Source organism: Furipterus horrens, unplaced genomic scaffold (assembly GCF_987537825.1).
Source record: "Furipterus horrens unplaced genomic scaffold, mFurHor1.1.pri manual_scaffold_9, whole genome shotgun sequence".
In the NCBI taxonomy this organism is placed as follows: Eukaryota; Metazoa; Chordata; class Mammalia; order Chiroptera; family Furipteridae; genus Furipterus; species Furipterus horrens.
The window spans coordinates 32,960,782-32,976,146 of NW_028327179.1; the positions used below are offsets into that span (position 1 = coordinate 32,960,782).

At 42.8% G+C, this 15,365-nt stretch overlaps 2 protein-coding genes across 3 annotated transcripts in view; one reads left to right on the top strand and one right to left on the bottom strand.

The window, feature by feature from the left end:
• GATAD1 (GATA zinc finger domain containing 1) overlaps nucleotides 1-15,365 on the bottom strand; it is a 484,957-nt gene that overhangs the window by 229,709 nt on the left and 239,883 nt on the right. The gene's annotated exons all lie outside the window — the stretch shown is intronic.
• LOC150001556 (nucleoporin NUP42-like) lies at nucleotides 4,463-14,143 on the top strand. The gene is made up of 5 exons (XM_090287754.1): nucleotides 4,463-4,604; nucleotides 6,028-6,094; nucleotides 7,553-7,631; nucleotides 12,723-12,807; nucleotides 13,446-14,143. Exons 1-5 carry the CDS (start codon nucleotides 4,463-4,465, stop codon nucleotides 14,021-14,023), a joined length of 951 nt encoding a protein of 316 aa, XP_090143880.1. The 3' UTR covers nucleotides 14,024-14,143.

Here is a 15,365-nt window from a genome sequence, read left to right on the forward strand (position 1 = left end):
ACCGTGGTGCCGCTGCTGTTACCGTGTGCCATGGTCCTGGAGACCCAGCTAGTGCCTGTCTGTGGTACTGCAGATTCTCGTGCACGTGGCTTGCTTTTGTTCACCGAGACCAAGCTCCCAACCTGGCTCCTGGTTCTTGGCAGTACTTAGTTAGATTCAGGCCAGATTGATACCCACCCAGCTGGGCAGCCTACCTAAAAGTCGGAATGTTGGATGTACATTCCTCCGCAGGGAGAAGACGGGGATTGGGTGTTTCCCACAGTCGCACCACACGGAGCCAGGGAGAGGGGCTCTGGAGAGAGAGAACCACGAGTTTTCCTGCCAGGCTGTGATGGGTTTGGTTTTGCGTTAGCCTGGAGTATAAGCACCTCTTAACTGGGTTCCAGATTTTTCACAGAGGCAGTTGGTCCATATATTGCTATTAAATCCAAGTGTCCATGGGGAAAGGAGGGTTGAGGGTTTCCTATTCTTTATTCTTGCACCTCGCTGATATCACCTCCAATAGCTCCAGTTTGAATGAGCTTTGGCTCTGCGTCAGACAATGACTTACCGCTTTACATCTATTACTACTTTAATCTTCACAACACTGACTTAGGTGCTATCATGATCCTCATTTTCTAAGTGAGGAAACCAAAATCTAGAACTAGATTATGGGTTTGGAGTTGTTTGTTTGTTTTTGCTTATCAGCGTTTTCTACAATACACATGCATTACCATTGTAACACATGTAGCTCCCATTTTTCCTTATACACATGTAATTTGTGGGATAAAGCATAATAGGATAGAGCGTAACCATTTTAGATGGCAAAGACTTAATTTGGGCAGAATTCTTGACTTAAGTGAAATTCATTCCCCTAGGAATCCAGATGAAGTACTCAAGAAAGATACAGAGCTCTTACCCCTCTGCCCCTAAGCTTCCGGCTCCTTCTCCCTCACTCAGCTAGGGAAGAGTGCAGAAACAAGAGCAGACGTTCTTCCCGCTGGCTCGTGGTAGCTGCTTCGCTCTGCTCCCTTCCAGGGCCATCCTTTCAGTTCTGCCTTTTCCACTTTTATTTCCAGCACGCACTTTAAAAAGGAAGAGTTGAAAGCCTTGCAAATATGAGGGAATCTTCCAAGAAGGATGCTTTAAAGAATGAAATGGGTATATGAGACATTTTACTTGCCCCAAATATTAGTTTATGTTGATAATTATTATTGAAGAAGAAACTGCAATAGTACTCATGAAAGGCTGATTAATATAACAAGATACCACTTGATGCCTATTAAATGGGCAAAAATTAAAATCCAACAATAACAGACATTGAAGTTATAATGTAGAGACTTGTGAGCTGTTGCTAGGAGTGTGGGTTGGTGTGAGCATGTAAGAGAGCCATCTGGCAACATCTAGCAACGTCAAAGATGCACACCCTTACAGCCTAGCAGCTCCGCTCCTCCGCAGAACCCTCACTCTTCAAAGTGTGGTCGTGGGACCAGCAGCGGCAACGCCACCTGTGAGCTGAATACAAACGCAGACCCTCAGGCCCCGTTTCAGACCTACTGAATCATAGACTGCATTTTAACAAGATCCACCGGATGACTGTACATGAACACAGGGGTGCGCAAAAGGAGGATTACAGTTGGGAGTACGAGAAAGAGTTCATTCTTGTTTGTTTATTATTGTATTACTTACTATTACTGTTAGCCTACTTTTGCCCACCCCTGTATATGAGAAACTGTTGCATTTGGAAGAAAGAGACCAGTATAAAACTACATAGTATTGTTTGTAATAGCATTTCTCACAGCCTCTCACTGGCTCTGATCGGGGCTGCGTACCCATCCTGGATCAGTCACGGAATACGCAAAGCCTCTTCTGATATCCTGACCAAACTGATTCAAAGAGCTACCTCCTTTTAACAGCTGTGTAGTATTCCATTGTACCAATGTATCGTAATTTACCTAACCTCTCCTTTGCTGACGGTCATTCAGGTTTCCCCAGCGATTTACTAACACAACCGGTGCAGGATGCCCTTTTTTGGACCTTGCCCACCACACACCCACACACAGTTCTTTCTTTACCAACCTCAACGAGCACATGACTGCTGAATTGTGCCTTTTGTGTTTTTAAGGAACTTTCCATCTCACCACCAACATGTCACATTGAATATCCCTGTGACTGCTTTGAGGAAGAGGAGTGGGGAGGGGACTGTGGAGGCTGCAATGTCTAGACTTTTTCTTCATTGTCTTCTGTTCACCCAATGCAGTCCACCTGTCACTAGAGAGGCTCTATGAAACTTCCCCTAAATTAGGGGGAAAGCTTCAGATGTCCATGGAGGCCCCACTTGCCTACTAATTTCTCTGGATCTCCTGGGGACAGGGGCACCTGTCCCCTAACCTCTTCTGCCTGTAGCTTCCGCTTTCACCACAACAGTGCAGAACTGGTAAAAACCTTGCCGTTTCCAATTGCCCTTCTCTTGCTATTGTCTAAGGGCCACTATAACTCAGGCCACGAAGAAAGCTACTTCCACAGCCCACAACCTCTACCCTCAAAGAGGTGATGTTACCCCAGGCCAATGCCTGGCTCCTCAGTCCTTGTCTCAGTCCTCTGGCTTTGTGGTGGTCTTGCCTCTCCCACAATGCCCTTATCCTGCCAACCCATCACCCTGAAGCCATGAATCTGCACTTCAGACAAACTGCAGCATCTCTCAGAAGTATGTCCTATGTCCTTTCTGCTTCTGGTGTCTGATTTGTTTTTGTTTTTTGTTTTTTTTTATATCACTTTACAATTGTCTCTGGGCTAGCCTCAGTTTTGAAGTCCTAGAACTTAGCTCTAACATGGTCCAGATCTTGACTTAATACCCAATAACATTTCCCATCCTTGTTTTATTGCTGGTAAACAAGCTCTCTCTCCCTTGGCCTGGCAGAAATTTTATTTTTCTCTTTCGCCTTCACATGCTCAGTTGTGCCATAGTAAAACACCAATCCCATTTTTAACCCTTACAACAGAGGCCTTCCTCCTCCTCCTCCTCCTCTTCCTCCTCCTCCCTGCCCCCCACGACCAGCACAGGGTGAAAAGAAACTGAAATATTCTCTCTCCAGCCCCTTTTGGATGGGATCCCCACCCTCTCCATCACCATTCTTAGTTCCACAGGGGTCCCCAGTGAAACTCCCAGCCCACTTTGGAATACAGTCTTCCCTCAGACCACAACATTTGCTGATCTTTTAGAAAAAAAAAAAGCATTCCTTTACTGGCACTTGATAAACTGAATGAACTTATAACTTCAGCATTGCTTCTAAAGGACTTTGTAAATGCTGTACTATTGGCATTAGTAAACGTAATTGTTTTAGAGACTCCGTTTTACCAGCAGCAGCCTCGAAACAGAAGCAAGAATGGCCTACAAGTTATACTCATACACCCTAACCTTCTGATTATTTTGGTTCTCCAAAACCTAATTTTTTCCCTAGATGTGTGTACATTATTTATCCTTTATCCTGTGACAGTAGCACTTTATTTCAGCACAGCTCCCTAAATCCCATTTAAGCAAGCGATTTAGATGAAAGCAGTGCACAAGGAAACTTGAAGCAAAATTACTAAGTAATGTTTGAAGCAGAAGAGACACCAGCTGGCCTCCTTACCAAATTTAGAAGGTGGAACTGATATACAAGAGTCTGCTGATTGCATTGATTTGGGGGGTCAATTACATTTATGGCATTCAATGACAGGAATGACAGAAGCCAGGAAGACCCTGCTCTCGCTCATGCTGGTGAAAGCATCATGGTGGTTCATCACAGTTCAGTCATGGGATGTCTAATCCTCACCCATTCTTCTTCCTGCAATATTTCAAATAATGTGCCACAGGTGAAGTAAGTTAACTTAGTGGCTGGCTTTCTGGGCTCCCTGTTTCCTGCATAATTGGTGGACTAATTATGTTGCATTTGGGTATCAGAGAAGACTGTAGGACATTTATCTGCTCAGTAGACAGTGAGTTGATTTGGATTTGTTTCCCTGTCAAGAAAGCCGGTAGTTAATGGGCGTCCCGAAAGGGGCTGGGCACAGCCCAGCCCACGGTCTCCTTCTGCCATTTTCTCCTGCGTGTGAGGCGCTGGGCTGGTGTCTGATGAGCGAACAAAGGCAGAAGGGGCTTGGTTCTGGTGTTGCCAAGCAACGAGTTTCAGGTAGAACTTAACGTGTCAAAGCTACAGTGTCTGTGAGTGGCAGTGGTTGGGAGACTTGCTGTAGGGCGACCCAGACGCCGCCTTGCTTTTGTACACTCCTATGAGTAGTTGTTTTTTTGGCCCTTGACTCAAATATAATTTTTACTCAACGTTGCTTCCAGGGAGAGGCTAGCAACCAGGGTCCGAGTCAGGGCTCCTAATTCTGGGGAAGTCGCGAACTTCTTTGGAAATATAGTAAAAGCGTACAGAGCCATTGCTCAGACGCACATGTTCCTAAAATTTGGGGTAAAATTGGGAGGATAGGATACCCAATGAAGACCTCTGGGCGCCGAGGGAACGGGGCGTGGAAGGGCACGTCGACTTGCTCCCCGGGCCTAAGCCCTTTCCGAAGGGTTCAGAATATTTCATTAAATCAGTTATGGATGGTGCGAAAAGCGCTGTCTTCGAAGAAAGGTAAGACACGAAAACACAATACAACACAAGACTTTAAAGGTAAGATGTATTTTTCTTTTCTTAGAATTGGAACTTGGACCTGAAAGGTGTCGCAGGATGCTGGCTCCCCCCGACGCACTCTCCCGCCCTTTCAGCCTTGGGATAGTCGCATTGTGGCTTTCACACCTGCTGCCTCTTCTTGAGGACAGTCTGTGTGCATTACCACAATAGGTCTAATGAAATATCCCAAACCAAAAATGAGGGCTCGGGGTCGGGTAAATGTGAATGGACTTCCACTAACCACGGGATGTCATAGTTGACATTCTGTGGAGACTCACTAAATGTAGTGATTAGAAAATAAACGATGAGTGGACAGGTTAATTGAGGGAAAAATGTGTAATGAACTGTGTCAAAGAAACAGTTATTTAGCTACCTGCAGCAAGTGAATGCTTCTGGCATTAGTAAGTGTGAAGGCCCAAAGCTGTCTTCAAAAGATGACTTGAATTTCTTGAGCTGTGTCATTCCCCAACGGATTTAAAGCTTTAGAATAAGAGAATGCTATTAATCCCTACTTGAGGGATCTGGTTCAGCTATCTGCTGCCTTTTCTCTTTGGTTTTATTAAGTAGTTTTAGAGTTGGGAGATCAGTTTTCATAAGGAGTATATTTCCCATCACTCCACTTGTTATTACACTTAATGGAATATCTCCAATTCAGTGAGAAACAAGGTGAATTATCTTAGACCCCACTAGAAAATGATGAGTAGTTGAGACAGTTCAAGTGATAACTGGAGACAGAAAGGATAGTCTTGTTGGCTCATTTTGGTGGTTATGAAACATTAGTAATATGCTCGTAATAGAGAAACTCAAATGCATTATTCACATGTGAATTCCCTTTATAATCTCCCCCTGAAAGATCCATGGGTATGTGTTTTCCGAAAGGGAAGACTGAAATAGATTTCAGCATCTATTCAAGGACAGGAGGTGGAATCTAATTGTTTATGCTCAACAGACTTTTTCATACACTCCCCATCTTTCAGAGGTTATTACTATATCGGGCCCAGTGGGAAAGCCAAGACTGAGAAAGAGAGCTTTTGATCCTGAAGGAATTCATGATTTAGGATATATGCCTTCCATCCACTCCACCATCAAGCAGTTATTCACTTAATAAGCCTATGTCAGCTGAACTTAGCAACACATCATTATTTTTCTAGAGCTAACAGTCCCCTCAATCTTGTTAAACAGAAATGCAGTTAGGCCATTATGCGATCTGTTGATATTACACTGAACTATGTAAGTCAGAATGAAGAGTTTTGTGACTTTCCGTAAGTGGAAGTGTTGGATCTTTGCGTAATGTGTGTATGGAATAAGCAAAATATAATGATGTTTTCAGAGGTTTAAAAGATGAATTGCCGGTAAAATTGTTTTGTTTTATTGTTTATTCCAGGTCGTGCCAGACGTGGGCGCAATGCCTCGAGCCAGAGAGACTCATCCAGCTTGTCCCAATCTACAGGGTGCGCGGGCCGCCGAGAGCAAGGGAAGTCATCTTCCGGTTCTTCCGATTCCGGAGCTTCAACTGACGGGAACGGGGCATTTGGAGCACCTCAGAACCCATTTGCTTCTTCACCCAGCTCTTACGCACCGAAAGACGAAAACGAATTCCTGTAAGTGAAAGCCCTCAGAAAAGTTACCCATTCGCTTGCTTTTCGAAAAGAAGTAATACATTACCTAAAAATCGGAATAAGCAGAAAGTACCCATGATCCTATCCCTCAGAGGTAACCACGTTTTGCGCGCATATATACATGTAATATAATGGGTATAATACATATCGTACTAGATCTTATTTCGCTTAAAAATGCGTCATCTTTCCGTATCAGTACAGTGTCTTCTCAGAGCTCAGTGTGCTTTTTCCACTTTGTTGATAACGCTGTATTGTGAATAGCTTTGTAAGGTAGTCCTGCTTAATTAAATCTGTTGTAAGTTATGAGACCTTTAAAAAGGATGAGGTAATTTAAAGCAACTTGTGATCTTAGAGGTCACATATCATCTCCTATTTTTCTTTCTAAAACTTTTACTTCATTTGCCTCATTCAAATTGGTTGCATTTGGTTTCCTTCGTTATTGTAGAGTAAATTCCTTATCATTTCTCGAGAACATCTGTAGTAGAATTTGTGACTGGTACCAAAACGGTGCCTGGCTCTCTGTAACTACCCTCGGCTCCTGGCTTCTAGGACAGAACATCAATATAGGTATTTGTTGGTCTTTTACTTCCATAAATTAGAAGTCGGTCAGTAGTAAACATTTTGAGCCATGTACCATAAACTACTGACGTTTCAAAAGAAGAAAAGAAACAAATGAACCCGTTCTTCCTATATTTGATGTTACAGAAACCCTAAATTGAGTATAGATTCTCTGTAGTATCTGTGATTTTATTAATCATAGCATTCTGGACGGCATAGGAGGGGATTGAATTTAGAGCAGATACTATCCACAGCTTTGCCAACCAATGAACTGCATGGCTGTGGGTCTCTTCACCCGTTTGCAAAATGTGAGAATTAGACAAAATGTTCTCTAAAAATGTGATGTTTCTATATTACGGAGTGCTTCCTGTCTTTCCCAGTTAAATACTCATTGATGTGGATGGTAATGAACAAAAACCATTAAAGTTGTGTTGTGTATTTTATTATATCTTAGTTCTTTAATCTATGTATGACACAGTTGTTCTCAATGAAATGAATTAGCGAATGGTTCCGTGTACTGCAAAAGCAAAATTATGAACTTCTTTAATATTGTATCTATCACATGAAATGTAGTTTATAGTTCTGTAACTTCTGCTTTAAAGGACACTTGAGAAAACATAACGAGAAACCTAAAATTATATATTTACTACAATTTAACATTTCAATCATTGAAAATGAGAAAAAGATAAATTTTAATAAGCAGATGAAAACTATTTTCTTTTTCTTTGTCAGGGACGAAATGGGAAAAGATGTGGTCGTTTGGGAGTCCTCTGGTCAGTGGCCGTTCTCCGTTTATTCACCAGAGGGAAACGTATCTTGCCTTTCAGGTAACTGAGAAATTGTACATTTTTAAACTACGTTTTACAACTCTCATTCTCTAAAAGCGAGACCCTGCCAAATAAAGAAATGAACCACGAACTTAGCTGTAGTTAGGAGAGGTTGGACATTCTTTAAAGTGCCTGAGCATTGCAGCAGAACTTCATGATTCGGAGATTGAGGTTGAAAGGTATAGTTCTTTTAAGATATGTGGTTCTCATGAGAAAATAGTAACATCAGGACCCACCACAGTTCTAATTCTGTAAGCCCAAGCAGAGGCTCTACTCTCTTGGCTCTCCATAGGTACCCCTTCAGAACCTCTTGGCTGCCTGCGGTGAATAGAAGAGTCATATCCTGCCTGCCACGAAGGCCTTAGCTGTCTGATTCTGCTTGCTCTTTCTTCCCTGTCTTTCCTTTTAAGGGTAGTTGTTTTTCATAAAGCATGTGAAGGCCTATCCTGGAGATAATGTTTGAAGGTCAGGAGCTTTAGCTGGGCTGCAGGGATAACACTTCTGTAGAATACTCCTTCCCTTCCCATTTTCTTTTGTCTAGAGTTTCTAAAGCTCCTTCTGGGCTGAAACCTAAACTGCCACACTGCTAAGCCCACCTGGCTGGTCCTGAGTGAATAGCAGGCTCCTAGCGGATGACAGTCCTTGCACTCCCTCAGAACTCTGGCATCTGTACTCTGTCTCAGCTCTGCCTGCTCATTCTCTGCAAGCATTTGCATCACACCACTCCTCAGTTGCTTCGGTACTCATTCAACAGATCCTCACCGAATTTCTTTAGTGCCAGGCCCTATTGTAAGTGCTGGGGATATGTTGGTGAGCAAGATAGGCAAGATCCCTCCCTTATGAAGCTTATGTTCTTGAGGGAAGGAGACAATAAGTAAAACAAGGAAATAAGAGAACTCCAGCTGGTGATTTTTCTGTAAAGAAAATAAAGAAGTATTAGCCTTGTCAAATCAGTTCAGCATTGAACCTAATACCTGTCGAATGCCCTAAAGCAGTTCCTCCCAAGTGTGGGATGTAGATCCCTATGTCGGGTTGCCGGATAAAATATGGGGTGCCCAGTGAAGCTTCAATTTTAGGTAAACAAAGAATAATGTTTTAGCATATGAATAACCCATGTAACATTGGTGACATATTTATGCTACAAGTGTGTGTGTCTGAAATTCAAATTGAACTGGGCATCCTGTATTATTATTTGCTCAATTTGGCAACCCTGTTCCTGAGACCCTTGCAGGAGCTGTACGAGTTCAAAAATCTTTTCATAATAATCCTAATGCACGAGTTGCCATTTTCACTGTGTTGACATTTGCACAGTTGAAGCAAAAAAATCGATGAGTAAAGCCCCTTATATCTTAGTGTAAATCAAGCTAGAAACAATAAACCGTAGTCACAAAGTCTAACAGTAGTCAATGAAAAAGGTTAATGGCCTTTTGGCTTAAGATTATGTCCGAAATGAAATGGTAGAAGTTTTTAATTTTATGAGATCTTGACCTCTGAGTGCAAACCATTTTTACTATACTGTGTGACCAAATGGGAAGCACACACAGAGTTGTTTCTGCCACATACTCAAGCGTGATGGGTATTTGAAGGGAAAGTCCTGGTGTGCTCGTTTGACTTGGGAGCTGAACCAGCCACTTTTTTCCCCCACAGAACAGTGGCTAATGAAAGAATAAGTGGCAACTACGGTTATTTTGACTTAAGTATTTGGTGACGCTTTCTTTAAAAATAAATGAAGGGAGCCCGTTACTTCATAGAGAACAACTGACAATGATTAAATGCAAGCTTTCAAGTGAATATTAGATGATGGAGAAATCTTTTTCTCATGTGAGCTTGATAAATTCTCGATACATAAAGTCTCTTCTGATGAGATGGATAGTGACATTAACAAATATGAATATTTTGATATTGTAAAAGACCATTTGGCCGTGTTTGGGAGTTCTCGATAACTCAGTGAACCAGTATTTTCCAAATATTTAATCTGTAATGTTGCAAAATTATACATACCTAAAAAGTCCATTCGAAGTGCAAAATTATCCAGTGAATTGAATGTGATAGTACAAAAAGTTTGAGTCGACATTGGAGCTAAACTTTTAGAAACTACCACCTGTCAAGTTCTGGTGTGACGTCAAAGAAGAATATTCCAAACTATCTGAAAAGGCCGTTAACATCATTCTTTTCCAGCTACATATCTGTGCAAGAACAGGTTTTCGTCCTATACTACACCCAGGCGGTATATTGCAACAGACTCAATGCATCTGATTATTTCCTGAGGTTAAATCCTAGCAATGCTATTAAGATCAGAAGGTGTGAACATTTCTGTGGCAATTGATGCTTAATGACAATTTTCCTCCTGTAAGAGTTGTACATTTTTAGTCCCCTCAATGGCAGTTTAGGAGACTGTCCACTTCACCACATTTTTTCTTTTATTTTATTAAAAGATTTCTTGTATTTATTTTTTGGGGGGTGGGCGGATAGAAGAGGGAAACATCAATGTGTGAGAGAAATATCAATTGGCTGCCTCTCACACATGCCCCAACTGGGGACCAGGCCTGTAGTCCAGGCATGTTCCCCGATTGGGAATCGAACTGGCGACCTTTCACTCTGTGGGACAATGCCCGACAAGCTGAGCCACGCTGGTCAGAGCCACTTAACCAAATTCTTTTTCTTTTTTTTTTTTTTAATTATTTCTTTGTTTGTTTGTTTAGTTACTTTTGGAGAAAGAGAGGGAGAGAAACATCACTGTGTGGTTGCCTCTCACTCGCGCCCCCAACTGGGGACCTGACATGCAACCTAGTCATGTGCCCTGAGTGGGAATCCAACCAGCAACACTTGGTTCGCAGGCCAATGCTCAGTCCCACCGAGCTTCGCCAAATTCTTAAAGCCAATAAATAATATTCACTTTTAATTTTTGCCAGTCTGATGAGTAAAGGCTTTTATCTTGATTTTCAGTTGTATTTTTAAATTGCACTTTTTTACTTCATTTATTTATTGGCTATTTGAAATTTTTGTGAGTTGGCTGTTTGTTGTTTTTGCTCATATTAACTTATTCTTCTCAGTGATTTGTAAGAACTCTTAATATGTTAACATTAGTTCTTCTCCTGTCATGTCGCCATTCTGGTTTTCCCAGCTTATCATCTGCGTTTTAATTTTGCTTATTATAGTTTGACATAGAGAGTATTTTTCTACATAGAAATTTGAATGTATACGTAGTCAACTTTCTTTTTCTGTTAGTTCTTCCTCTCCATTTATATTTAGAAAAAGAATTTCCCCTTCAAAGATAATAACCAACTACATTTTATTCTAATTTTTTCCTTATGATTATGAAAATTTTCTAATATCAACATTAGTGCACTTTCTTGTCTCGCCCCTTTAGCTTTACTATTCTATCAAAAATATTGGCATTTATTTTAAAGATTCCAATTGATTTCTCACTTCAGGTTTCACTGACATTTCACCAGAGGAGCTGAGACTTGAATACCATAACTGCTTAGCCAGCAACAACTTACAACATTATGTAAGTTTGTTTCCTATTCATCTACCTCAATAACAGATTAGCTGTGAATTACTATCTTCTCCATATTTAGAGGCTTGCCTGTTTTGGTAAAGTGGGTGAGGTCTACAGTTTTTTCAAGACAAGGCTATTTTTATTTTCTAAATTACTTTATTTGAAATTGATTGGTTATCTAAAATGGTGATAATATATTTTGACTGTACTAACTAGGAATGATTATCCAACAATCAGTCCCAGAAATCAAACCCTTTCATCAGTTGGCAAACATTTATAGAGCATCTCTTAGGTGCAGATACTGTGGTGAATGTTAGAAAAATAAAGTTAAATAAAGCAGTCGATTATATAGATTAACATTCTCACATGTCAAATATCAAAAATTAAAAAGCTCAGCTTGAGGAAGTTTGTGCTAAAGGAAATGACAAACTCTTTTGTTGTTGTCTACAGTCATGATCATGCGTTTTAACTGGCACACACGCTCTTCTCCCACCCAAATACAACTAACTGTGTGCCGCCAGGTACTTGTGCTTCTGAACCGGGTGATTCAAGGAGCTGGAGAACAGGCAGAGGGGACTAGAGCTGGAATATCTTTGGCAAACAGGGGCGGGTCAATGCGAACTTTACAAGTGATGGGCCATAAAAATGTTTCATAAACTTTCTGTAATTTTGGCAAAGATGTGAAGTTGTTTGAGAGATGAAAATAAACACTCGATATTGACTCATCATTTTTCTGTCTTCTCTCTCCAGCTAAATTCCATCCAACAGTTAATAAATCAGTGGAGGAATAGGGTAAATGAACTGAAAAGTCTAAGCACAGCACCTAAAACAGGTTTGGTGAGTACCTGAAAGTTTGCTGAAGGGAAGTGTCTCTCTTATGTATTGCTTTTTTTGCAAGAATTTTACTTTCAAGTTGGAAAGCAAACTTAAAATTTTCTGTCAAGCCCTGGCTGGTATGGATGTTTCTCTCCCTCTCTTTCTCCCTCCGTTCCTCTCTCTCTATTTATTTAAAAATAAATAAAATCTTTAAGAAAAAATGTATATCGGCCTATAGATACTGAAATGTATTATTAAAAATTATTTTTCTCATTTTAATATGTATTCATTGAAATTTAGAAAACAAAAATTTTTTAAGATTTTATTTACTTTTTAGAGAGAGGAGAAGGGAGAGAAACATCAGTGTGCAAGAGAGAGATTGGTCAGTTGCCTCTTACATGCCTCCTACCTGGGTATCTGGCCCACAATCGAGGCACGTGCCCTGACCAGGAATCGAACCGGCAACCATTTGGTTTTCAGGCTGGCACTCAATCCACTGAGCCACACTAGCCAGGGCTAGGAAAAATTTAAAAGCATAACTAAAATTAAAACCATAATTCATCAGCAATTGACTCTTAATCTTTGAGGTTGGTGTACTTTTTTCTGTCTGTATTCATATTGTGGGCATTTTTCTATGTTAAACATTTCACGTTTTTAAGCACATATTTTAAATTTTAAATTTGGCTCTAAAGTACATATATAGAAAGGTACTTGAGAATTATTCATCAAGTACTTTATTATTTGCCCTTTCTTATAGCTCTCTGATATAAAGAATGGAATAAATCAAGCAACCTCTACGTTTGGATTTGGGAGTAGGCAAACAGCAGCATTTGGGCCACCAGGTAAGTGATAAAGTAATGCAGGAGTTCACTGATTTTGAAAAATAGGATTTTATAGGTTTCAAGTTGTAAAACCTGAAGGTATGTTAAGCACCATTTTAAGTCAGCCTTGCAAATTCTACAGCCTTCCATAATGGAGCTTGAGAGAATTTGATTCATCAAGCCTTAGTGAAAGGGGGGCCAGAATGGGCTGGGCTGTTCTCTGAAAGGCCCTATGGCTCAAGCTTTAGAAGTATATTTTAGGAGTGGCTTTTCAAGACTTTTATAGCTGTGGTAGCAGCACCTTTGAGGACTTTCTTGTCACTGTATAACAGCATAGTGTCCTCCGCAAGTGACAGCTCCAGTGAGATGGGGGGCGGGGCATGGACAAGCCAGAAGTGTAAGAGCACTCGCTAATCCCTGAGGCTTTTCAAAGCTGCCTCATTGAGTGAAGGTAAATCACGGGGCAAGTGAGGTCGGTGTAGCAGGAAGACAGTGGGTTTGTTCTAGCTTCTCGTTTTTACTTTTCTCCCTTGTAATCTCTTTCCAACATCCAAACATGGCGGGAATAAGGGGAAAATGAGGGGGGGAAAAGTGGGGATTAACATGGCCACATTTCTGACTGTAATAGGTTTTTTTTTCTTTTTCTGGTTTATTTGTAGGTTTTCCAGTGAATAACAGCATGAGTGATAATGCTCAAAATTTTAGTTTTAAAACAAGCTCTGGATTTGCCAGTGCCCCTTCTGGAAGCCCTTCTGTGTTCGGGAACACGCCAGCATTTGGAGCTGTTCCCTTTCCCGGTCCTGCCGTCACTACTTCTACTCCGGTGCCTGGATTTGGGAAACCTGAAATCACATCTGCTGCTTCGTTATCGTTCAAAACCCCAGCAGCTGCAGGTTTTGGCTCGCCTGGGTTTCCAGGATTCCCAGCTCCCATGGCAGCAGGCCCTGCTGGAGCTGCGGGGGCCCCAGCCGTCACAAACAGCAGGTCGGTGGCTGGCTTTGGAAATCCAGGCTCACAATCTCACACTACTGTTTCCAAGTCATTCAGTGACAGTTTTGCAAATAGCAGCACATCTACCTCTCTTCCTGTCTCAAATAGTAGCATGACAACAGTTAACGAACTATTCACGCCCAAGCATCAACTAACGGCAGAAGAACTAGAGCAGTTTCAGTCCAAGAAATTTACTCTGGGGAAAATTCCACTGAAGCCACCACCTATGGAATTTCTGAATATCTGAAAGAACAATTTTAAATAAAGAATGACTTATGAAATTATTTTGAGTGGTTCATATAAAAGAGCAGATACATACACGTGTGTATCATATATACATATTTATAAGGAATAGAGCTTTCAATAAACTGAGGAGTTTGAAATCCATCATTTTTTCTTGAGCTTGACTATTTTTTTTTTCCTGTGGCCTAAAGTTTAATAATTATTTTTAACACACCTACTCCCTGGTGCAGGGGGAGGGACAAGAAGCAGGGGTGCCAAAAACATTTACTTTATCCTTACACAAATGCACCCCACCACACAGCGGCACAGAGGCTTCCCAGCCCGTGGCCGGCGGGCGGGCGCCTCGTTTGGGTGCCTCCACCCGCAGTCCTGGCGGGCGCTCCAGGCACCCACGGCCCAGCCTGCCTCCGTCTGCGGCCGCGTTTCTTATTCTTTCTCTTTGGCAGAAACCAAAACAGTCGTAGCAGCTACAGGACACTGGAGAGAGATGCAGAGGGCACGGGGTGTCGGAGGGCCCCCCGCAGGGAGCTTATCCAGGCTGGGGGCGGCGGAGTGGGGGGCGCTTGCCCTGGCTGGACACAAAGCTTTTCTCGCCGCAGGGCTCCTCCCACCCACATGCGGCGTGCTGGCGCCTGAGCCCAGGGTCTGGCCCCGAGTGCCCACTCCGTGCACTGGGCTTCTCTGCGTTCCGTCTCGGGGCACAGGTAAGGGGCGGGTCATTCCCAGGGAGGCTACAGGCCCGGGCATCAAAGAGCCAAAATGCCCAAAGTGAGGGTGTCCAGGGAGAGAAGAAGACCCCACAGTGGGGCGTGGGGGCTCCGTCCACCGAGCTGGGCTGAGAGCTTTGGCCCCCTCTGTACACCTCTGTGCTCTGTCGGAAACCCCTCTTTATAGAGGAGGAAACGGGCCCAGAGGAGGAGTTGCCAGCCGGGTGAGGCCAGACTTGAACCCAGGTCTCAGAGGGTCCTGGGCTGCGCCCAACCTGATGCTTCACGCAGCAGAGTGAGGCCCCGGGGGATGCCAGTGCTGGGCAGACCCAGGACACCGCTCCCAGGCTGGGCAGCAGGGACCTAGAATAGCTGGGGGACAGTGGGAGCCCCCCCTACAGAGCCTCATCCTTGTAGCAGCTACAGACACCCAGTTTTCAAGGCCAGCTCAAGTGTCACCTCCTCCTTGAAGCCCTCTGCAGTCACTCTGCAGTCACCCTACCCCCAGGAATCCAAACAAGGGCATCTGAGGACAAGCACCAGCCCCAAACACGGGGACAGCGAACGCCACAGCTGCTCCAGTTCCTACTGGTCCAGCTGGGAACTCCTGGGCGGGGGGGGGGGGGGGGGGGGGGGCGA

What these genes read in the sequence shown, in the direction of transcription:
- LOC150001556 (XM_090287754.1), top strand. Translation starts at nt 4,463, where the DNA reads ATGAAGACCTCTGGGCGCCGAGGGAACGGGGCGTGGAAGGGCACGTCG. An exon ending in TTTATTCACCAGAGGGAAAC is followed by an intron (nt 7,632 to 12,722) that starts GTATCTTGCCTT and finishes CCTTTCTTATAG; the next exon opens with CTCTCTGATATAAAGAATGG. An exon ending in AGCAGCATTTGGGCCACCAG is followed by an intron (nt 12,808 to 13,445) that starts GTAAGTGATAAA and finishes GTTTATTTGTAG; the next exon opens with GTTTTCCAGTGAATAACAGC.